At 35.4% G+C, this 25,108-nt stretch overlaps 2 protein-coding genes across 2 annotated transcripts; both read right to left on the reverse strand.

Annotated features, from left to right (window-relative positions):
• Positions 1-894: 894 nt before the first annotated feature.
• On the reverse strand, positions 895-10,144 carry LOC144449582 (adenosylhomocysteinase-like). Its single transcript, XM_078140146.1, has 7 exons — positions 9,923-10,144; positions 9,308-9,536; positions 5,887-6,083; positions 5,602-5,725; positions 4,871-5,077; positions 2,167-2,357; positions 895-1,026 (listed from the first exon to the last, which is right to left on the reverse strand). The coding sequence occupies exons 1-7, from the start codon at positions 10,142-10,144 to the stop codon at positions 895-897; spliced, it is 1,302 nt and encodes a 433-aa protein (XP_077996272.1).
• Positions 10,145-14,144: 4,000 nt separating this feature from the next.
• On the reverse strand, positions 14,145-22,196 carry LOC144447413 (adenosylhomocysteinase-like). Its single transcript, XM_078137433.1, has 8 exons — positions 22,078-22,196; positions 20,766-21,006; positions 19,405-19,633; positions 18,465-18,661; positions 17,800-17,923; positions 16,781-16,983; positions 16,317-16,511; positions 14,145-16,005 (listed from the first exon to the last, which is right to left on the reverse strand). The coding sequence occupies exons 2-8, from the start codon at positions 20,982-20,984 to the stop codon at positions 15,874-15,876; spliced, it is 1,299 nt and encodes a 432-aa protein (XP_077993559.1). The 5' UTR covers positions 20,985-21,006; positions 22,078-22,196; the 3' UTR covers positions 14,145-15,873.
• Between the last annotated feature and the right edge of the window lie 2,912 nt (positions 22,197-25,108).

The raw sequence follows: 25,108 nt of genomic DNA on the forward strand, positions 1-25,108 counted from the left end.
ATTGTTTGTCCTTTGTTCTCACATGATAACTTAAAATAAAGCAGAATATTTACGTCAGAGTATTGGTCGTCCTCCATCTGTTTAAAACATCAGTCATGATATGAAATACATGATTACAAAAGTTAAAAATGTCAAAAGTTAAAATTTTAGACTTACGTGGTGGCAAATCCATTTCAACTTGTCATATTATCTTTGAAATTTCAACCCCCAATTCATAAACATTAATTTGTATTTCTGGTGAATTTTCACAATATGCAGCACATTATGAAAATAATAGATACTAAAACCTGCAGGTCAGCTGCTGATATCTGCACACTACAGGCAAATTAAAACCTGCAGGTCAGCTGCCGGTGTCTGCACATTACAGGCTAATTATTACCTGGTTGAAAGAGTTTTCAGAAAGCTGTAATGATTATAGGAAGGTGTCTGACAAATTGAAATAGAGTTGCCCCAAGCCCCCCCCCCCCCCATTCCTAGAGAATGCAAGAACACAATATAGATATACATACATGTAATTCTCTGTATATCATACTCAACTATAAAAGAACCCTTGACCTTGCCCATACAAAAAAGTGACAATTCAAATCAAAGCAGAAGTGATACTACCTCGTTAAAAATTAATTTTGAGAAAACTTACCGAAAGTTTAAACTAGCCCCTTCACTTTGCACTAACTGCCTAAACTGTTAACCCCATACCCCAAGCATGGCCATTTCTTGCAGTCTGATTAAAACACAGTTTTTCCATTCCAAAAAAATTAATGAATGATCTGAAATAATATTGAATATTCCAAAGCAAGTTCTGATCTGATATGTCCATGATAACATATCATCCAACCTGAGTTGACTCGAGTAAAGGTATAAATTGGTTGCATTGTGAGAGAGATGTAGAATCCATCAGTATCGATAGTGGTCTGGTTTGAACGGTCCATTTGTTGGTATTGCCAAATATTCTGCCTGGTCCTCACTCAGCTGGGTCAATTTAATACCAAGTCTTTCAAGATGGTTTCTTGCAACTTCTTCATCAAGCTGTGGAGAGTAACATAATATTCTACATGAACATGTACATATGCAATATATATTACAATTCAAATATTGCAAATCTTGATGGCATTTCGCATAAACAAAAATGAACATTTATAGAATATCTTAAGAAAGATGACACACTTCCACTGCATGTTGATGAAAAAGACTGATAGTACTTATTCACATCAACACAAGTACTTATTCACATCAACACAAGTCAGGTACCTGGTATGTTAAACAACAAACTATTGAATCTGTTTATGTAATTGTCAAGGAAATTCAAGGGGAAAATACATAAAGATTCTCACTGTCTGTGGTATGTGGTAGTATTATAATATGGGAAGGTTCTAATAATTCACCTGTATGCTAACATGTAGTTTTAATATCAACCACTACTGTAAGTTATGCTTGTTTCTAAATGACCACAGAAGATGAAATATCCCAACTTGGTCAAGTTTGTCAATGGTGGTACAAGTTAAAGGAGAATGGCACTCCAGGAAATAGAGACATTTTCATAAAGTGTTGGTTCTGGATTCATTGCATTATATCACCTGCAATTATTTGTGATTTCAGAGAAATATCAAGTTCATCTTGTACATATATATGGCATCTTTGCTGTTGGCTATTCCAACACGATTGTGGAGTCATGATGGGTGAATGGTTAGAGTGGCCCGCTTTGAATCTGCAGGTTGCAGGTTTGAGCACCATCACAGCTGTTTGTTTCTGAGTGGCTAAAGTCCTTGGGTAAGATTTGAACCATGATTGTGCCGCAGTCCACCCAGCTGTATAATTGGGGACCTGGTAGGATAGAGGTTGCAATGTGAATGCTTTAATCCTATGCACTTATAGAGGGTGCAATGGATTGTATGCTCCCATTGGCAGGGAGTAGAGGGAGTAAAGGCACATTGTGCAGCTAAAGATCTGTGCCAGGGGAAATAATTGTAAAAAGCTTTACTATACTACTTATTGATAAAATAGACCTCTAATAGACACATACACGTACAATGTCTAATCATCAGTATTTTAACAATTTTCAGTGAATATATTGTTGGTTAGCTGATCAAAAAACAATACTCCAGTTATGGCCAGTGCAGCTTTAATAGTTAATGATACCTCTCTTTGAAACAACTATAGAGTGCTTACCTTCTTTGGTAGTGAATGAACCCCTATTTCATATTTACCCTCCATGGTAAACAATTCTATTTGGGCAAGGATTTGAATAGAAAACACATTTGACATGACAAAGCTTGGACAACCACTGGCACATGCTAAATTGACTGGAGTACCTGCTCCAAGTAAGATGAGGTGACGACCATTGGACAAGGTATACCTGACTACCTGTAATGTTAAAGTATAATAAGTAGATATACTGCAATAGATAGAAAATGTATAGAATACTGAGTGAGTTCATGTATTTGCCTGATAGAATAGATAGTGGCCGTGATGAGTCAATGTAAGACTGCAGGATGTCATGAACAAATTACAGTCAGGGTATGAAGAGATGACATGTAAACAAATGATGGGATGCATTACACTTTATTCTGTGGAGAAATCAGAAATATTACAGGTTTGCTGTTTTGCAACAATAAGCTAAATGTAAGATAAATACAATATTAATAACAGAACTTTTGACCAGATGATTGGCCAAAATTATGAATCAAAAGTGGATAGATAGGAAGTCTATCACGATATATATTGACTTCTATAATCTTTGTAAACACACTAGCACAAGGAACACATAGATTGCATTCAGAAGAGAAAAGTTCACCCTGTCACGCATAAAGACAACTGCAATTTGAAACGCTGACTAAATGTGTTATATTCAAACAGAATGCTGCCATACTGAGAATTGCACATATATCTGTGCAGGTGGCACAGTAATTCTTTTATACAATTTTCATGCTAAATTTCTAAGGGACCGGTCAGTTTCTTCGGGGGGGGGGGGGGGTGTCACCCTGTTTTTGAAATTGGCAGGGGGTGTGGGGGTCATGCTGTTTTGAAAATTGAGGAATGGGGGGTTCATTGTGTTTTAGATTGTGATCGAAGAAAAAAATCCTTTCTACAATGGCATTTACATGTCATGTAAATGCTTGGCTGTTTCACAATCAATGCTTCACTTATATTGCAGTTTGGGGTAAAAGTGAACTTGAAGGTTTCGTAATGGTAATTTTCATAGATAGTTTATAAATGAAGTTAAACTAAATTGTTCTACTCGTCATGTTATTGACACTACAAATCACCATCTCATCAGATTCCAGTTTCTATTATACACTAGGTATGACCACCTAAAGTTCTCTAACATACAGTGACTTTATTATACATGCAATATTAATGCCCCTATACTAATGTTACGTATCCATTTTATGTGATATAGGAAACTCTTTTAAAACGTACATTTACGTTAGCTTTTCGAAGATTGGAAATATTACCTCAAAGGTTATGAATAACCTAAACATTGCCTTAGTATCTCAAGCAAAAAACTCCAGATCTGCCAGGGGGAAAACCCCAAGGACTTCCTCACCCCCAGAGGTCACTCATGCATTCAACCAACAATCAGATGCACCAACAACCTTTTTACTGTCATAATGGTATTAAACTTTCTTAAATATTTTCACCCTATTCTAATTTGAGATGATATTGTCTTTTCAAGATGTGAAATGTTTGCCAAGATAGTCTAAAATTGCCTTAAACTCCAAATTTCCCCTACCAATGATTCTACCATTAGATGTGCTGACCTTTACTACATGTATATGATGATGCCATTTAACTTTTTAAGAACATATTTCAACCCTTACTGTAAGTTATAAAGAATAGTTTCTGATACTTGCTGTCTTGTAAAGCATGGATTAAGTTATTGTTTGAAAGGGTCTGAATAGCCTAAAAATTGGATATAATAGTAAAAATCCTCCAGGGCTTCTGGAGGGAGACCCCTCAGACCCCCCACACGAGGTGGACATATTCCAGTCTCAAGCTCTTCCCCTCTTACTGTCAAGACGCTATCAAAGTATATTTCAAAAGTATTTCAACCCTATGTAGTTGTTTTTCACATGTTGGTGTTGTCTTGTAAGGCTTTGGAAATTATTGTCTGAAAGGGTCTGAATGGTCTCAAAAATGACTTTTCGGAGTAAAAACATCCAGGGCTTCTAGGGGAGACCCATAGGACCCTACCACACACACATGAGGTGTACACATTCCAGTCTCAAGATCTTCCCCCTACCTCTTACTGTCAAGGTCCTATCAAACTATATTTCAAAAGTATTTCCCAACCTTATGTAGTTGCTTTTTACATGTTGGTGCTGTCTTGTAAAGCTTGGAAATTATTTTCTGAATATGTCTGAATAGTCTCAAAATTGACTTTTCAGAGTAAAAAACCTCCCGGGCTTCTAGGGGGAGACTCCCTAGGACCCCTCATAAGAGATGTACATATTCCCTTCTCAAGCTTTCCCCCCTACCTTTCACTGTCAAGATGCTATTAAACTCCTTTTTGAATATATTTACCCTGTGTAGTCAATAATTAGAATTATGATAGTGCTAAGCCAGGATCTTATAAAGTAGATGCAAGAAGTCAAGCAGTCCACACTGAGTCATGATCAAAATTATATTATATGCGAATATTATATATGGGGGGGGGGGGGGGGGGGGTTCCCATCATATTTTAGAATTAAGTGATGGGGGGGGGGGTCAGCCTGTTTTTGGTTTTACAGATAGGGGGGTTAGTGACTTTTTGTTGGCCTGATTTAATAATCCACCCCCCCCCCCCCCTCAGGCTGGAGAAACTGATCGGTCCCTAAATCACATTGAATAAATTTAAACCAGAAACTTTAAACACAAACTAACAAATCTTCACTTGCCCCTTTTTTAATGGAATCTGCTTTTGCATTTTCTTCCAACCAATGTCGATCTATTTCTTTATCATAATGACCCATGTTACAAACAATAGCATCTTCCTTCATATGTAAGAAATGCTGAGATGTAATAACATTACAGTCACCAGTTGCAGTCACAAATATTCTTCCTTCTTTGCAGGCTTCCTCCATTGTGGTTACTTCATAACCTTCAGGTGTTGGATATTGAAAAAACACTTGTCATGATAATTACACATTTTTACATATTGTAATGGCATTGTTTTAGATCTATTGTACAGATGGATTGCATCCATTGTTAGTTACAAGGAAAACTCATATTCAATATCAAATATGTTCCTTATAACATAAGTTTGTGTGAGATCATCATTAAGGTGATAACTCAGAGTTTACCTTGATTGAGTGAAGCCGCATGTAAGGCAAACATATAGGGCCATTAATGTTGCATGAATATCAACATGTTCCTTATATTATCAGTTAGTGTGAGATCATTTTACGGTAATGACCCTGTTCATGGCTGCCTTTAGTGCATTGAGATAGGGTCGACTAATAAGTTACAATTCACTAACACACTTCACTGTAGTGATAGTTAATCACACATTTTGAGCCAAGTACTCTTTGTCAATGTGCCATTCAATTGAAATAGATGGGTAATTCAGGAACATTGGATACCAACCATATGAATCTCATATCATGAGTTAGTATGACAGCTTACCTTCCATGGCTGCTTGTAAGGCATTGATTGGGTCAATTTCACTAATAATAACACGGGATCCAAAGTGTTTGAATGCAGTGGCACAACCTTTGCCGACATCACCAAAACCAACAACAACCACAACCTGTTTGGCAATATACAAATAGAAAGGCAGACTTTACATACAAAAGGTGATTTCACATATAATTAAGTTCCATTTCAGAAAGTACATCTAATTTGGTTAGTTCCCAGTTTAGTCAAACCTATACATGTTTGACAATATTAATATGTATATATTTACTGTACCTTGCCTGCTAACATTATATCTGTGGCTCTTTTAATGCCATCTACCACAGATTCTCTGCAGCCATACAGATGTTCAAACTTTCCTTTAACAACAGATGTGTCGACACTGATGACAGGTACTTTCAATTTTCCATCAACTAACATCTTTCTTAGAATAAGTTCACCACTGTATGTTTCTTCACTTATTCCTTTCAGACCTAAATATATACACAATGATGAACATACTGAGATAAACAATCATACAGACCATGGCAATAATTAACAAACTCAAGTCAACTAGAAGTCAAAGGTGCTCTTAATAGGGCCGGCGTCAGACATAATGGTCCTACAATTTGCTGGAAAGTTCATAATATCATTCAAAGAAATGTCTACTCATAACATACAGTGATGTTAATTGACCCGGACACAATACAGAAGAGAAATAAACACTTACTGCATAAGACAATTCATATGGTCGGTCTGACCAGATGCAGGGGTTAAATGTCTAGATGAAACAACTCTCAACTTTATTAAGCAATTAAATTACCATTTGAGCATACACATTGATGGTAGGAAAGTGAAATGCCATTTTCTAAACAGAAAGTGTATCTTAAAGTATGGATGTATAAACACAAATTGTGTCTATACATGGAAAACTTCAAAAATAGGGAGAAAATTGCTAACTGACTTGAATATGGAGGTGTGTGGACTAATCTATTATCAATGTATTATTTATTATGTGTACATATACACTATAAAAGGATGGCCTTATGAACAAATCACTGATTCAGAAGTTATTATGCATATTTCATTTCACCTTGAATGTGAAGGTCAAGGACAAAAGTGTCTGAATACAAAGCATGCCTCTAGTAATGGGGGTGTCCACACTTAAAAGACACTGAACTTACAAAATTATTGAGCATATCTGCCGTTTGACCTTGAAGATGAAGGTCAAGGTCAACACTTCAGTTTGACTAGAAAGATTATTTTGACAAACATGGTGAAGACACTAAATGGTGTCTCTAGGTACAAAGCATTTTAGCACAACTGAACTGAGGTTAAATAGTGCTATACTAAAGCCTGGTCTGCACATCTCTCTCACTCTCTCTCTCTCTCTCTGTGTGTCTCATGACATGTTGATCCCATCAGTAATATGCAAATTAGGGCTGAAAATGTGTTTTTTGGTCAAAAATACTTTATTCCAAAACCACCAAGCAGATTGGCCTGAAATTTATTGGGGATGCGTTTGAGGATGTGCAGATGAAAGTGTATTCACAACATGATGAATTTCATCAGTGATATGCAAATTAGGGCTAAACATCTCAATTTTGGTCAAAACTTTATATCTCGAAAACTACAAGGTGACGGGCTGAAATGTGGTGGGGATGTTTCTGGAGGCATTATTCTGTAGATAATGTTCAAATAAATTTTGACACAACTGGCCATATCTAGCAGCCATGATCACGCCTTTAGCTCATAGCAACAGCCAATTGCTAGTGTATAACGCAAAGATATAGACAGGGATGGTTAGGCAAATGAATAATGGTTTAAAAACGTATGCAAATATGCCTAGCAACAAGACTACACCAATATCAACAGCCAAATGATATTGTACATTGCGAAGATGAAAGAGTGAAAAATTAGGCAAATGAATAAACATTCAAAAATGTACAAAAAGCATGCCTACCGACAAGATCATGCTCATAACAGCCAAGTGATGGTGTATATTTGCTATCATTGCAATGATAGCAACAGAAATAAACAGGTTAATGAATAGACATTCCAAAAATGGATATATATATATATATTTGGCCCTAAGAACAGTGTGGCGAATAGATTTACTTATTTTAGTACTAACGTAGTGTATTGCATTACATGTCAGAAATGTGTACGTCGTCTTGGGGATCGTTTCGTGGAACATCCCCGTCTGACCAGACAGAAGAATCGTAACTATCCCATATCTATACATTTAATTACCAATGATCACTGTGTATCAGATATGTCTATTTCAGGAATTTGTAAGGTTTCTGGCGATGAGAAACTATTGAGGTTGGAGGAAGAGGAAATCATTTTCCGTCTCGGAACGCTGGAACCCCTCGGAATTAATAGATTATTCATGTCATTCCCAGTCTAACCACACTTATTTTATATTTCAGGCGTGTTCTATTGGGTTCTATTTGGTGCGTGCGAATATTATAACTTTTTACACGTATAACCATTAACCATGCGCGGTTGTCGTTCTGTTCCATAACATTCAGATAAATTCAGGTGTTTACCTAATATGTCTTGCCTATAATTGCCTTGAAGAAGAGTTTTTATTCGAAACGTCGACGGAGTTTACATCTATTTATTCGGACTGTCTCACAAGTTCCTTATGCATTTTATATATATACAAATTATATATTATATTATATTATATTATATTATATTATATTATATTATATTATATTATATTATATTATATTATATTATATTATATTATATTATATTATATATATGTATTCTTTTAGTGTGTGTATATATATATATATATATATATATATATATATATATATATATATATATATATATATATATATATATATATATATATATATATATATATATATATATAGTTTTGGTAATTCTGGAACTCTTTCTTGGTTGTAACTCGGGGTTTCACGCATAGTGCGATCATCAGACAACATGTATATATATATCCTATCCTGTGACAAAACCACTCCCATAGCAACGATGACATGGTGATGTATAATGCACAGTGTGGTGGATAAGATTTAAAAGAATAACATAATTGACCCAGCAACTAAGATAATGCCCATGGCAACAGTAAAACTATGGTCTATATAACTTAATATTTTTAAATAACATAAACTATACAGTTATGCTACAACGTCATTGGCGCTATTTTTACTAAGTTTTTTAAATTTCCTGAGGTCACATGAATTGAGTGTCTGTATATTCAACTTCTTGCGTAATGGTTGAAAGACAAATTTCTTGCTATTTGAACTTGAAAATGGAGGTCATCGTCAAAAGTCAAAGTGTCATTAGAAATTCCACCATTGATAATGTGGAGGTAAAAACTTGAATGGTGAACTAAACTTTTCTTGAGTTGTTGGTCAAAATGTGCCACAAAGGTCAAGGTCGTGAAGGGTCACGCATATTCATGTACTTATTGTATTTGACGTGTGTGTCAGATTTGGTTGAATATGAGTCGTGGGTGTACAGGTCAGAGGAATGACTTTCCACTGACGGACGACGGATAGACATGGGTCATGCCACACACCCCATTTGGGCATTGCCCGTTTGAGGGCTAATAATATTCAGGATCTATTTGCTTAAAGAAAGGCGAAGAGCGTATACAGCATACTTTCCCTTTTTTCAGACTACAACAACCTGTTATTCTGAAACTTGGGGAAATTACTGATACCGTACCGTACCGTACCTGACAAGTATTGTGGATAGTCAGTATGTACCAATTTAGATAACGGTCCTCCACAATCAATTAGCATATTGAGTGGCTGACCATCTGAGAAAACCAATGTTTGCCGCATACACCAGACAAATTCTTCATCAGTTTCTCCTTTCCATGCATACACAGGGATACCAGACTTGACTAATGCTGCTGCTACATTGTCTTGGGTGGAAAAGTTGTTACAACCACACCATTGGACCTGATGTTGTAACAAAAAAAGTAATTAAACTAGTAAAGAAAAACACCCGAGTTAGATTGTTTCATAAAAGTATCATATATTACATCGTTGACGGAAATCTTGTTTATTGAAATATGGATGCGACAGAATGTCGTCAATAGACACGTTCACTGAGAAGATTTGATTGAAAAATATTTTCTCTTAGGCCAAATAAAAAAGTTGTTTGGTTCCGGTTTTCCCACCCCACCCAGTTTTTCACGCCGACCCTAAACTTTTTTCTTTTTTTTACATATTCGGGAAAAATAATAATAAAATCGCGAAAATCGTAAAGTCTCGCAAGAAATAGTGTGTGCGGAAACTGACATCAACTTGTGGATTTTTCAAATTCATGTTACAGTAGGGCCTACCTGGGCTCCAAGTTCTACTAAGGTTCCTATGAGTACTGCCGTTTCCTTGGTTACGTGTAAACATCCAGCAATTCTTGCACCTTTCAATGGTTTGGTTGATCGGTGCTGTTTCCTGAGGTTCATTAGACCCGGCATTTCACTCTCTGCCATGTGAATCATCATTTGACCTGATCCAGCCAGAGTAAGTTCAGCAACCTTGTGTGGTACTTGTGTTTTTGCCATGATTAAACTTTCTTGTGAACAGCTGTTCCGGTTGACATAAACATAAGCAATAGGATCGTGCAGGGGAAGTCAACAACCTGAAAGAGTCTTCGTTATTTTACCTGTACACACTAGTGATTGTAAGGAGTACAGTGGTGCATCTTATTATAGTTGTGTATACAGGTCATTAAAGAATCCGGAGTAATAGACAATGATCAATGTTTTAGTCAAGCAAGTCAGACATATTGCAATATAAGTCAGAGGGACGGCTCACTAAATTCACTAATTAATATATATATATATATATATATATATATATATATATATATATATATATATATATATATATATATATATATATATATATATATGTATATATATCACGACCTCCTTTGCAAACGTGATCGAACCGATGTCAGAGTTAAAGGAATTGTGAAGTTTCAATTTTTATTTATAAATTTAGTGAGCCGTCCCTCCGACTTATATTGCAATATGTCTGACTTGCTTGACTAAAAGATTGATCATTGTCCATTATACTCCTTTAATGACTTGTATACACAACTATAATAAGATTATATATACGTGTGTGTGTGTGTGTGTGTGTGTGTGTGTGTGTGTGTGTGTGTGTGTGTGTCTGCCTGTCTGTGTGTCTGTCTGTGTTATCGTTTTCGCCAAAACGGCTGGCTCAATTCAAACAAAATTTTGTACACATGTTTATAAAATAGTTTCTGGTCAGGAAATGTTGTCCAAAGTTGTGCGACTTTATTACCATTTTCTAAAAAACGACTGGCTCAATTCAAACGAAATTTATTGTATGTGTTCTGTAGGGTAGTGACAAGAACTGGTTAGGTTTCAGTAAACATCTCATGAATATTAACGAGCAATTTACATAATTAACGGTTTTCGGTAATTAGGCTATATCTCAAGAATGCACGCTTCAAATTCAATATAATTTGATACATACATTTGCGATACCAAAGCGCACCTGTCCTGAAAATATTATTGATGTAGCTTTTAGTTGTAATAAGTTATTGGCATATTTTTCTTGGCCACTAAAAAGGAAAATATAGTTTCTCGTCAGGAAATGTTGTCTAAAGTGGTGCGACGATGCGACTTATTGCAGTTACTGTTCTTTATATTTAGTACTTTACAGCATGTGTGTATGTGGGGCAGATGTCTTCACTGGTGGCAATTAATGTAGGGAGAATTACTTTTGTGTTTTCCCTTTCATCTGCAGACTGAATTAGCTGGACAAACATGAAAAAAAATTAACGCGGGAAGGGGGGTTAAGTGATGGGCGCTGACCAGAAACAATTTTCTTTTTTTGGCCTTTAAAACTTTTTCTACATTGAGTGCTATGCTACAACATTCTATAAAGCTTTACATTACATGTTATCGTTGGCCAGGAGATCACTAACAGCAATGGGCAAATAGCAATCATGAGAAAAAATAACTTATTGCATACTTATGTTCTGTTGTATTCCAACAATTGTCTGTAGGAACGACAAACTCAAAACTTTGCCCTTACGGAAGGCATTCAGTTTAAATCTGGTGTATATTTGTATCGTATGTTTCTTTGAAAGTGTAGCTTATTTTTGTTATCTGGTGAAATAAATTTCATTCATTCATTCATTCATTCATTCATTCATTCATGCATGCCGTGATCGACTTTTGAGTCATGGTATAGGTCGCCGTATTTTGCGCTACTTTGGCAAGTTTCATCTCAATCGTACCAAAAATAAGTAGAATATTGAGAACTTACATATCATGTCACAGTCATTCATCGCAAAGAGTGAAAAAATTCAACTTTCATATGATTGTTTCCTACATTATTCGACCTTAACACAAATTTGTAAATGGCTTCGATTCGCTTTTTGGTTTCTCTGTCTGTGTATGACCTTTTGGTTTCTTTGTCTGTGTATATATATGTGTGTGTGTGTGTGTGTGTGTGTGTGTGTGTGTGTGTGTGTGTGTGTGTGTGTGTACGCACTCCTATTTATCGTCTGAAAGTTGAAACCATGCCAGGCAGTGGAGTGGCTTTTATTAACCACCTTTAGTCAGCGTGAAAAATTCATCGAGAAGGTATGCCCTGTGAAATCTTACATCTTCAGAAATGTATTCTGATGATAGTTTGCGAAGATTTTACATGCAAACTATTTGAAACACAAAAATACTCGGGTGCAACATGCACTTTTATTTATACCCTTATATACCTTTGTCTTTTCGTATTGTCTTAATCTTACGGGAGCTCAGGCACATTTTACAATATATGTAGGTAGAGTGGCAAGATTGTAGATTGTTTCACCTAATCCGTGTCAATTAAAAGGTTTACAATTTTACCAGAAGCCGACAGCTGACCCGGAAGGAACTAACTGACTACTCGATTTGATAATATATAATTTTGAGAATGGTGAAAAGTACTTCGTTTGACTTCATGAAGTGCTCTGATGACGGATTTACCTGGATAATTATTGAAACATTCATACTAGGGAAAGAGGGGTTGCTTGAAAACTAAGCTAGATCTATATACTATCATGGTACAATTGATGGTGTCAAGGTTTTGCACTCATGTGACATAACATTCGACGTACACACACCACTCAGACAACTTCAAATGCTGAAGAAATAATTATAGAAGTGCTGGTCACAGTGGGGATGTAGACGTAGATAAGTTACCCTGTTGTTTGTGAGTTAGGAAGTTAGACAATTCAAGCCATATGCACTGTTTTCAGCAAAAGTCTGTTTCTACTGCACTGTACAAAAGAATGGCAATATTTATAACTTTTTAATGTGATTGGACACAGTACCCTGCTGTCAGTTTTGACTGTGTCTTTGTTATTATTAACCTTGGAGTTGTATCTGACCTTGAATGTGTAAAATCCGTCACGTCCCGTGAGTTAAACACTAGCCAGCATCGAATATACATGTAACGTCACTGAAGATAAAATGACCCCTATGCTAATCTATTGTATTCTTGTGCACGAAGAGAAATGTTTGGTGGGTAACTTTAGGAAACGAGCAGAATTTACGGCAGGGGTCCTAGAGAGAAATGTAGACAATTAATAGCCATATAATGTATTGAGATTAAAGTTGGGGTATTGAAGACATTATTCATTTGCGCTTTGGCTTTCAAAAACGAGTATAGTTTGAAACTGTATGCCTCTAAATGATCACCTATCTATATGTCCTTATTTTCAAACAAATGCCGACGTGGTAATGGTCATAAAGGGGGTATTGGCAGGATTTTGGTTTCATTTGGTCTAAAATGTGGTCTGGGTTAGCAGTATTGGCCTCACCCCTTCTAGAGTTGGCCACTGTACTGAAACCACACCCTGTACGAAGTTGCTAAACTTATTTTTTCCAGCCTACCTGGCCACTGGTTCAATTCTACTATCATTGTCCCATTATATTTTTGTCATATTTACCGTCTGGGACAATTATTGAATTACATACCTTTATAACTATGCTGGGGTCCTACCGAGAGCAGTCGGTACCCACTTACTTCAAAGTGTCACCGGAAATAGTACTTTACGAACATATGGCAATAAATGTACAATATTTTAACGTATTCTCAGAGTGCGCCCCCAACGTTGAGTAATACACCTCGTCAACTAAACTTTCTACACTATACCTGATATACAGGCTGCATCCATCATGTTACATATCGTGTTTGGTATGAATGAAATGCATATTTCCTAACATGTTATGTTAATTCGTTATATCTTATGTATAAGCTAATTAAATACTTGTGAGGATCAGCAGAAAATGTTGGTGTTTCTAATTCTAAGTGTTGCAGTAGTAACGCGCACTTTTCGATTATTTGAGCAGCGTAATTTATTATTTTTATTTATTTATTTATTTATTTATTTATTATTCATTGATTAATTATATTTATCTATTCGAGGATGCATCACTACAACAGTATCATGAAATCATTGTTGACTGTTCTTAACTGTGTATTGTAATGAGTCTTTTTGTTCAATTTATTGGTGTATGAGCTAGGTCCTTGAAATATATTATTATTATTATTATTATAATATATGACATATGATATGGGATATATGCACATCACTTTGTTGTGTGACGTATGGAAATTTGACCGAACGTCGGCCATAATTGTAATTAAATATCAATCTTTACGGCATAACTTAAGTTTCCATTCAAGTGTCTTCCTCCATATTATCAGGTACAACCTTTCTTATGAGACCTTGACCTTTGACCTTGGCCTTCAGGGCCTATTATCAAAATCAAACCATTTCTTGCCTATTACAGACAACACTAGTAGTATTTATTTGTTGCCAATTTCTTTTCAATCATGGTCACAGGTAACATAGAAGAAAAGAAATATACACCACGAATTCTTTTGATGCTCATATCACTTGTTACCAAATGACAGCTATATTTGCAGTAACAAATCAATACAGTACTGCATAACTCAAAAACTTCAATACATAGAGGTTCCATTCAAGTGTCTAACCTCATATGATCACATGCAAGCTTTTTAGCAACACAGTGACATTTGATCTTGACGTTCTGGGTCAGTAATCAAATTCAAGCTATTTCTTGCATACTGCAGACAGGCTGTAGCATTGACGTGTGGCCAATTTATTTTAAACTCACATCTAAAGGTAATGAAGAACAAGAAATACATGTACATATCTATTACTTCTGGTGCTCATATCAATGTTTACTGAATGGTGGCCATATTTATAGTGAATAATCATAATTTGTCACATAACTAAAAAGTTTTAATACTAGTACATATATAAGCCATTCAAGTGTTTATCCCCATTATTTGGTGTAAACTTTCGTTTGAGACTTGATCTTTGACCTAGAGTTTGACCTTCAGGGTCAATTATTAGAATTCGAGTTGTTTCCTGCATATCACAGACACTTTTTAGTATTTATCTGTTGCCACTAATTTCTTTTTAAATCATGTCACTATTTACAAAATGTAGTCACATAGAACTTTAAGTATTTGAGGGGACTGTCTTCTACAGAGACTTGTCATTTCTCAGAAAGCTGATTTCTAGCGGCTTTACTTTCATCCCCATTTGTCTTCTCTGATGATAACATTTGTCTTTTGTTCTAACATACCTTCAATAAATTAGAATACTTACTTCATGATCACAGATTTTACAATGTCAAATGATAATATTTTGGATCAATCCATGAAAAAATGAAGTGAGCCGAGGAAAAATTCATGCAAAGACAAAATTTGGTAAAAACAACAAAGTAACTGCAAACAGCAAATTCCCCTTTTGTAGCTTCATGCAAATGCACTGATGTTTTTTCACAGGTTGTATTTGGTCAAGTGCAAAGGTCAAGATCTAATTAGATAGCGCACTATTGATAATATGCGGACCGACACTTCAACATGTTGGTATGTATCAAACATTTGGGGATATGAGGCAAAATCTGTATTATTATCACAGATATGGCGGCCATTTTGCCTAGAAGGTCAAGGTTACAAAATTAAGTGACTTGAAGATCCATCCTATACACAGTGTTTAACATTTGTGCCTGGTTTGGTTGCAATTGAGCCATGGGTGTCAGGGATATGGATGCAGGAATCCATGGACAAGGTTCATTCCTATAGCTCCCACTCAGGCTGTGTCCATTGGGCTAAATACTGAATATTTCAAAGCAAGTTTTGATATTGTGTCCGTCATAAAGTATCATTCTCAACTGATCTGACTTGAGTAAAGCTATAAAATGATTGTATTTGACAGAGAGAGTGGGTAATAGAATTAGTATCGATAGTGGTTTGGTTTGAACGGTCCGTTTGTTGGTATTGCCAAATATCCTGCCTGGTCCTCACTCAGCTGGGTCAATTTAATACCAATTCTTTCAAGATGGTTTCGTGCAACTTCTTCATCAAGCTGAAAACAAAAAGTCACACCAACATTTAGTTAGTCCATGTAAGAAATTTCAACATTCATTATGTACAATGTTATCCAATCTAATTAAAATCCGATGTAGATGTCGGCTAATCGTTCATTGCTATTTTACCTTCGTTATTTTGCCTGAATTGACCTTCTTGGTATATGTTTACATTTTTTAGCCTGATCGCAGAGGAGGCGATGTTTGATAAAAAAAGATAGTTTTCCATTTGACCTGAACATTCAATAATATCTGTGGAGTCAGGCCTAGATGAATATTTCTATTTCACACTACTGAAATGTATACTTACCTTCTTTGGTAGTGAATGAACCCCTATTTCATATTTACCCTCCTTGGTAAACAATTCTATTTGGGCAAGGATTTGAGTTGAAAAAACGTTTGACATGACAAAGCTTGGACAACCACTGGCACATGCTAAATTGACAGGACCACCTGCTCCAAGTAAGATGATGTGACGACCATTGGACAAGGTATACCTGACTACCTGTAATATTAAAGTAAATAAAGTAAACATGTATAACAAAAAAGTGAAATTTAAAGAAAGTTGAATGAACTAACCAATTTGATGTGCCACTGAACCCCTATCCTACTTGGCGAATCACAAGCAAACCTATAGTTTTTATTATTTTTACCCACTACAAAAATGTTCTGCCTTTCATTAGAGGGCGCTCTGCTGTCAATTTTTTAACTGACAATTGAACAATATCAATTCTAGAATTCACATAATCAAAATACACAAAGATCCTTACTAACCCCTGTTTTAATGGAATCTGCTTTTGCATTTTCTTCCAACCAATGTCGATCTATTTCATTATCATAATGACCCATATTACAAACAATAGCATCTTCCTTCATATGTAAGAAATGCTGAGATGTAATAACATTACAGTCACCAGTTGCAGTCACAAATATTCTGCCTTCTTTGCAGGCTTCCTCCATTGTGGTTACTTCATAACCTAAAGAGATGAGAAAAGAGAAATACTGGTCACCAAAATAAACATTTGACTGTAATGATTAAGCATTATATTAGATATTGTTTTCAATCTAGTATGTGGATATAGCTTTCTTGTCATACTGGGATTATTAAATTTGTTGCTGAATTTTACCATTATAATGACAACAACATTATCCAACTTAAAGTTATGTTTTAGATGTACTTTATTTTTAGACACTATGGTCAGGACACTTATCATTTTATATGGAATCATCACAGAATTATAACTATACTCATCACAGGGTGATAACAATGGAAATTATGACATCAAACAAAAAACAGAAAAGTATTTTCTTTTAAACATGTATAAAATTCTGTAGCAACTTTTAAATGCTGCATATATTTAAACAATCCATAAGTTGTTGGAATGCATTGATAAGGTTATCAGCATTGAATATTAATCAGGGTCCTCATATTATCAGTTAGTGTGACATCATTGTAAGGTGATAACCCTATCAAAATTTAATATCGAACATGCATGGTTCTCATATTATCAGTCAGTGTAAGATCTGGTGTTAAATAACCCCAGTTATTTGTTGCAGTTAGGCAAAGATAGAGCCAATTATTAGAATAATATTTAAAAAAGACATTTTGAGCAAAGGACTCATTTTCTCAATGTTAATATACCATGGCTGTGTTATTTTGAGCAACGGACTCATTTTCTCAATGTTAATATGCCATGGCTGTGTCAGAAATTGCAACAGATGGGTTCAATAACATTGCATATCAATCACATGACCCTCATATCATGAGTTAGTAGTGACTAAATTCAGCTCACCTTCCATGGCAGCTTGTAAGGCATTGATTGGGTCAATTTCACTGATAATAACACGGGATCCAAAGTTCTTGAATGCAAAGGCACAACCTTTGCCGACATCACCAAAACCAACAACAACCACAACCTGTTTGGCAATATACAGAATATTGTGGAACATAAATACAAATAGACAGACAGCAGATTTTAGATACAAAAGATAACCTAACATATTGACAGCAAACCACCACCACCATTCCAATATTCTAAGATGAGCTTGAAGTCATCTGTTGACCCTTTTCACACAATCAAAGTAAGTCTTCCATTTAGGTAGTAAGTTTTAGTTTATTAAGTCAAACTTAAAGCATGTTAGATTTCAGATTCACAAACTTAAACAGTTGATATGATTCATTAGTTCAGTTCAGTTGGTTAAAGTATGAATATCCATAGATAATAAAGTCCCTCAGATCCTGTTTGTCATGCGAAAATACAAATCAATATAATGTTATTCTTAAGTAATTTGTGTCTTTTGACATGTTTACATTGTTTGGTCTAGTTTTACAGATGCCTTTTGAAGTTTCTTGTTGTGTCCTTTTCATGGTAACTGAGCTGTTATCAATGTATCATTAGCTCCAAATCAACTAGCCTTAACTAGTAGAAAGCAGTATTCATATCTACAAGTACTGTACCTTGCCTGCTAACATTATATCTGTGGCTCTTTTAACAGCATCTACCACAGATTCTCTGCAGCCATACAGATTTTCAAACTTTCCTTTAACAACAGATGTGTTGACACTGATGACAGGTACTTTCAATTTTCCATCTACTAACATCTTTCTTAGAATAAGTTCACCACTGTATGTTTCTTCACTTATTCCTTTCAGACCTAAATATACACACAATGATAGACATGAGAACTTGTAGAAATTGATAAACACGATAACAGGTCACTGTATGCTACTCTTTTTTTTTAGAAAAAGTCAAGTTATGAGTTAAACACACAATCTAATAAATATTTCACAAATATTTCTATACATATAAATCAAAGCTGTGATAAAAAGCTCTGATTTTTAAAAATATCAGCCTGAATGAATATAAAGTAAAATAAATAAATCTATGAAAATAAAAGATGACAAACATTAATAAAAAAAGGACTTTTCTCAAATAAACTCTGAATATCTGTTGAATATTGTTCACATAGAAATTTGCAGGAAGTACTGTAAAACGTGTAAAACTAAATTTATCAATTCAGTAAAATATCAAACAAACACAATCATCTTCATTTCAAGCAAACAGATTCCGAGTATAAATTTCTTCATCACCTTTCTATGACTCATAATCTGTCCACTGTTCTTAGCCATTCAAATAATTTGTAAAACCATAGATGCTGCATCAGTGGAAAAATATTTTCAAGTTGACCCACATTCTAGCTTTCACGAGCATCAACAGGCTATGAAAGCTAATGAAAAAATCGGTTTGCTTGAAAAAGGGTGAACAATACAGTGTACAGCATACTCTCCATTTCTTAGAATATATATAACCATAGGCCATCCACTGGTGAGTGGAGATTCTATGATATAACCCTGTAATTTTTAAAATCCTTGTGAAATTCCTGATGTTGTACTGTACCTGCCAAGTATTGTGAATAGTCAGTATGTACCAATTTAGATAGATTTCCTCCATCATCCATTAACATATTGAGTGGCTGACCATCTGAGAAAACCAATGTTTGCCGCATACACCAGACAAATTCTTCATCAGTTTCTCCTTTCCATGCATACACAGGGATACCAGATTTAACTAATGCTGCTGCTACATTGTCTTGGGTTGAAAAGTTATTGCTGCTGCACCATTGAACCTGAAATTATGACAAAAGAACAAATTACTACCACCAACTTTGACTGACCCTTCATTGTTGTTGAATTGGTGTGGTGGATCTTATAGCGAGTCATGAACATTTTTCCCCAATGATATTCCTTGATAGGAGCTCAGACAACTTTAGAGAAGGAGTTTGTGATGGTGAACACTTCTTCTTGCCCACATCAAATGGTGTGACAGGCTACACGATGTATAATCACTTTGACTATGATTGATGCAACCACACTGATTGGTATTGAATGAATATTATTAGTATGACTAGGTTAACGAGAATGACCGTACTTCTATCCTAATTACCACTTTTGAGCACTCTCCAAAATTCCACTAAAAGGAAAACATTCTACTTAGATATTTTAACAAAACTGAATGTATTATTCTGGTTTGTTGAAATAGGGTGTACCAGAATCTCCACTATGGACACTCTGGAAGATTTGAACAAGATGTTTTGATGCTACTAAACTTTTCTTGTATCATTTACACATTTGGTGATGATTAACATATTGTATCCTTTCGTTAAAAAAAAAAGGCGTTCCTAAATTAAATGCCAAAGTTGGATGAGGATGGACATTTAGGTATAAAAAAACAGTTGTCTGGTTGGTGTTCATGAACTAAAGAATGATACAATTCAAACCCTATGTTTCCATTCATAATCCAGAACTGTGGGATCCAAACATTGGGATCAACACTGGCAAAGTCTCTTTTTATGTTTGTTTGTTTGTTTGTTTGTTTGTTTGTTTGTTTGTTTGTCTGTTTGTTTGTTTTTTGGTGTTATGTTTTCTTTATGTATTGTTTTGTCTTTTTGCATCATTGTCATCATCCAAACCAAATACATTTTTGTACATACTGATATATTATGATCGGTTTTATGCAAATATTCACACAAAATATAAAGGTTTTTGTAGAAAATTGTTACCATAAATAACATATAAATTCTAATGCTTTATTCTAACTAGGCTGCCAAGGTTGCTCTCCCTTTCCTAAATTATTAACAATTATTTCCCTTGTAGATCATTAAAAGTCAAGCATTTTACTCCTTTTTATTAGTACAAATAGTATACTTTTCACAAACATTTTTAAAAATGTCACTCAACACATACTTCACATTACATTACCTGGGCTCCAAGTTCTACTAAGGTTCCTATGAGTACTGCCGTTTCCTTGGTTACGTGTAAACATCCAGCAATTCTTGCACCTTTCAATGGTTTGGTTGATCCGTGTTGTTTCCTGAGGTTCATTAGACCCGGCATTTCACTCTCTGCCATGTGAATCATCATTTGACCTGATCCAGCCAGAGTAAGGTCAGCAACCTTGTGTGGTACTTGTGTTGTCATGGTTATGATTTCTTGTGAACAGCTATTTGGGAGGGGGTTAAAAAAAATAAAACATCTTTATGCTCAGTTTTAGGATCATGCAAGAGAAGTGAGTACACCGAAAGATCCTTTGTTTTGTACACAATGACTCTCTCAATAGATTAAGATTAAAGTCAGATTGCAATTCTAAGTTTAGAAGTTGACTTACTAAATACTGATATTGACAAAATCTTACATATTTGCATTTATCAAGTGACAGTGTGAACTACAACTTCACCCTGATTTTATCTTGTGCTAAAGTTATTTTCACCAACCCTAGGCCCTGCATCACATGACAGTACTAAAGTCTATGTTTGTAAATCAATAGATTTCAAAAAGCTGATAACAAATGTGTGTAAAATGATTTATTGTATGTACAATAACAAACGTTTTACATGCAAACAAGGGCTTGGTATGTGTTGTTTGACATAGTTTTTTCAAGTAGAAAAATATATTTAAGTGTTCTATCAATTACAAATAAAAAATATATACCAAAAATTCATATTCATATGGCCACTTTAAGTACCCTGGTAACAGTATCAGGGTATTTCTACAATATGGTATACATTTTGAGGGTTTCAGGGTTTCAGGGTTACTGGGTTATCGATCCACACAGGTCTGACTGTGGAACACCCTATCTTGGGTCAAATAGGAGTTTTGCTCATGGCACTCATAAATAAATGGCCTCCAAATTGTCTGGTATCATAAAAGTGGTCGAACCTTACTCCTGTGTAAGAGACCCGTAGCCCTTCAGGTTAACGTTGGTTTAAGATTGGGTCCCTGGCATAAAAGGCCGGTGTACCTTCAAAATTGGTCGGCAGGCTTCCGATATTCATGTAACTTAATACCTAGATAACCCCCTTCCCACCCACCCCATCCCACCCACGTCCACCATGCACACATACCTCAAACAGCTGCACCTTGATACAATAATAAATCTTTCGCATTCACCTCATGTATGATGTAACCTTTAACTGCAAGCATGGTAGTCCAGCGTACAGACTACAGGACCACCTGTCCAATCTTGCCTGTCAACATTGCCCTAAAATATCTCGCACACTTTTGAATTACGTACCTTTTATGACTATGCTGGGATCTAGTACAGAGGGTAGGCTGGATCCACCAACTTCACACCCGGAAATGGTACCTTACAACTGTGGAACAGTGCCGCGGCTGTTCTTCGGACGGTACGGCTTGGCGAACGTGTCCTTGGAGTGTGCCCTCATCGTTGATATCAGCACCACAATACAGAGAGGGTATAGAGGACCCTTCAGTAAGGGGTGGGTGGGGGTCACTTTTTACAAATCTGTCCTCAGGGAGAGCCACATTTTAGAAACTGGAAATTTGGGGATGGTCACATTTTACTTTAACTCCTTTTTATCTAACTTTGCAGTATTTTGTTATTTTGGCCTGATCCCACTGCTGACACCGGTCCAAATCCTAATGCTACTACACCCCACCACTGACACCATTGTAAAGTACCATGATGATCCCATCAATTTGATCAGATTTTAATAATTACCATTTGTTTGTACATGTGATCGAATTACTTGATTTATGACCAGATTGAAAATGAATGGATCCCGCAAGGGCAAACCCATAGATTTTTGGTCCTACACACATTATTGGAATGCAAAATTATGAGCTATAGGTAGGTATACATGATGTACCTCTTAATTGGAAAATTACTTACATGAAACTATGAAATTATTTAACATATTGCCTCGAAATGTAATTAATTATGCAAATGAACCATTAACAATATAAGCTACATCAACGTTACAAGCTTTAAAGGACACATCATGACATACACTTCTTACTATCAATGCATGTACTAATTATCTGAAATTTAAAGCTTGCATTGTAAAGATATATCAAAAATGATTATTTATGTAAATTAAACAGCACAATGAAATACTACATAAAAAACTGCATCAAACATTATGCAAATTACTTATTAAAACTAAAGACTATACCAACAGGCTTTGTAGGATATGTGTGCGAAATTATATGAAATTTGAAGCTTGCATTCTATAGACATGGCGTAATAGCTAAATACCATTAATTATGCAAATCACTCATTAAAACTAAATATTATGCCAACAGATTTTATAGAACATATGTGCCTACTATATGGTTGATGTATGTACAAAATGTCAAATAAATGACAAATAAATGTCGTTGAGTGTGTCCTCAGCTGTGATTTTGTTGTGGATGTTGATCAAAGGGGACGATGATGGAGTTAAAGACCGGTGGTCTACTAGTCTTCATAGAGCGTCATCATATGAGTGATCTTGATAACGTCTTTATTGTTCAGGCAAAACGTACGTACATGTCGTGATTGATAAAACACCGATCTAGAAAATTTGTATTGATCTGACTGAAACGTTACTATTAGCATTTTATTCCAAGAGTATCTAAGAATGATAACAATGAATATTTCAATCACTGAAGGCTGTCCACTAACTGGAAGACAATGGCCATGCATTACACTTTTTTTTTCAAAGACAAACATGAAGACATTAAGATTATTGGGTACAAACCATATCTCTTCACAGCAACATAATATAAGATCTAGAAATTATGCTGTTATCTGTGATTTGACCAAAGATGTGTCTCACAAAGAGCACTAATACAACTTAGTGGGGGTCTATCGTTAGTAAAATAAAATTTCCAGAGCCCTTATTAGGGCGGTCTTATACTTATCTCTCTGTTTCTCATGACTCAACCGTCAATCTGGCGATTTTTTAGACGTCGGGATTAGAAAAATCACAAGGTTAACGTGACTTGGCATTGGCCACATGAGCACATCGTATCTGAGCGAAAATGGTATTGCTGAAGTTCGGGAAATTTAAGAAAACGAATGGTTCAAAATGTCCTTCTGACTTTAATTGTCATTTAAACATTAAAGGATTTTAGTAATTGAAAGTATCACCAACATGTACTCATACACATCATTTTGTAAGGATTTACGAAAAGGCGTAAACAAATTGTGTGGCTCCGATTACATTCAATTGTAAAATAGGTGGGGTAGGTAGATTTTTTATTTTATTTTATTATATTTTTTCATGTGTGAGTGTCTAGTTCAGGTTTTCCATTGTTTTCCAAATGGCCTCTGTGTTGTTTATTTTTTTCCTATCAGATGTACAGCCATTATAGATTGGAAGAATAGTTTTATATTGTCTTTTTAAGTTAATGTCAGTTTCTGCATCCACTATTTCTTGCGAGACTTCACAATTTTCGCGATTTTATTATTATTCGAATACGTACAAAAAGTTTAGGGTCGGCGTGAAAAACTAGGTAGGGTCGGGTAACCGGAACCAAACAATTTTTTTTATTTGGCCTAAGAAACATAGAATTAAGTACGGGTGCCCTTATAACATTTAGGGAACGAGAAACACTGAGAAACACTTGGGTTGCATGTCGAAGAAATTCTTCATCAGCTTTGTGATAGTTATGCACACAGCAGTCACGATCAACATTGTAAACATAACACATGTGGTTCCTTGTTATACAATTCTCTGCTCATCTTAGCCTGAAAGATCCAGTCGTTGTTTCTGCCAATGTAATATGCTCAACCCGCCACGCGGAGACATCTAAGGAAAAGATGTATCGCTAGCAAAATTATTGTGCAAATTTGAATGGTGTCTCTAGATACACAACATCATAATTTATTGACCAATTTGTTATTTGACCTTGAATATGGCGGTCAAATTCAAAGGTCGAGGTATAAAAAGGGAATTTCCCTTTTGGTGTATAGAAATTTAAATGGGGCCTTTGTGTATTAAACTTCGCTGCGTTTAAGTCGGTGATACGGCCATCAACACTATTCATCAAACATGTTCCTCATAATATCACTTAGTGTGATGTCATCATAACATGATAACTTTATCAGTATACCTTTCGTGGCTGCTTTTAAGTTAAGATGTGGTCCGCATCATTGCATATCAAACATGTTCCTCATAATATCAATTAGTGTGACGTCATCATAATGTGATAACTCTATCAGTTTACTATCCATGGCTGCTGCTGAAGCAAGATGAGGTCAGTAACATATATTGCATCTCAAACATGTTCCTCATAATATCAGTTATAGTGTGACAATA

Source organism: Glandiceps talaboti, chromosome 2 (assembly GCF_964340395.1).
Source record: "Glandiceps talaboti chromosome 2, keGlaTala1.1, whole genome shotgun sequence".
NCBI lineage: Eukaryota > Metazoa > Hemichordata > Enteropneusta > Spengelidae > Glandiceps > Glandiceps talaboti.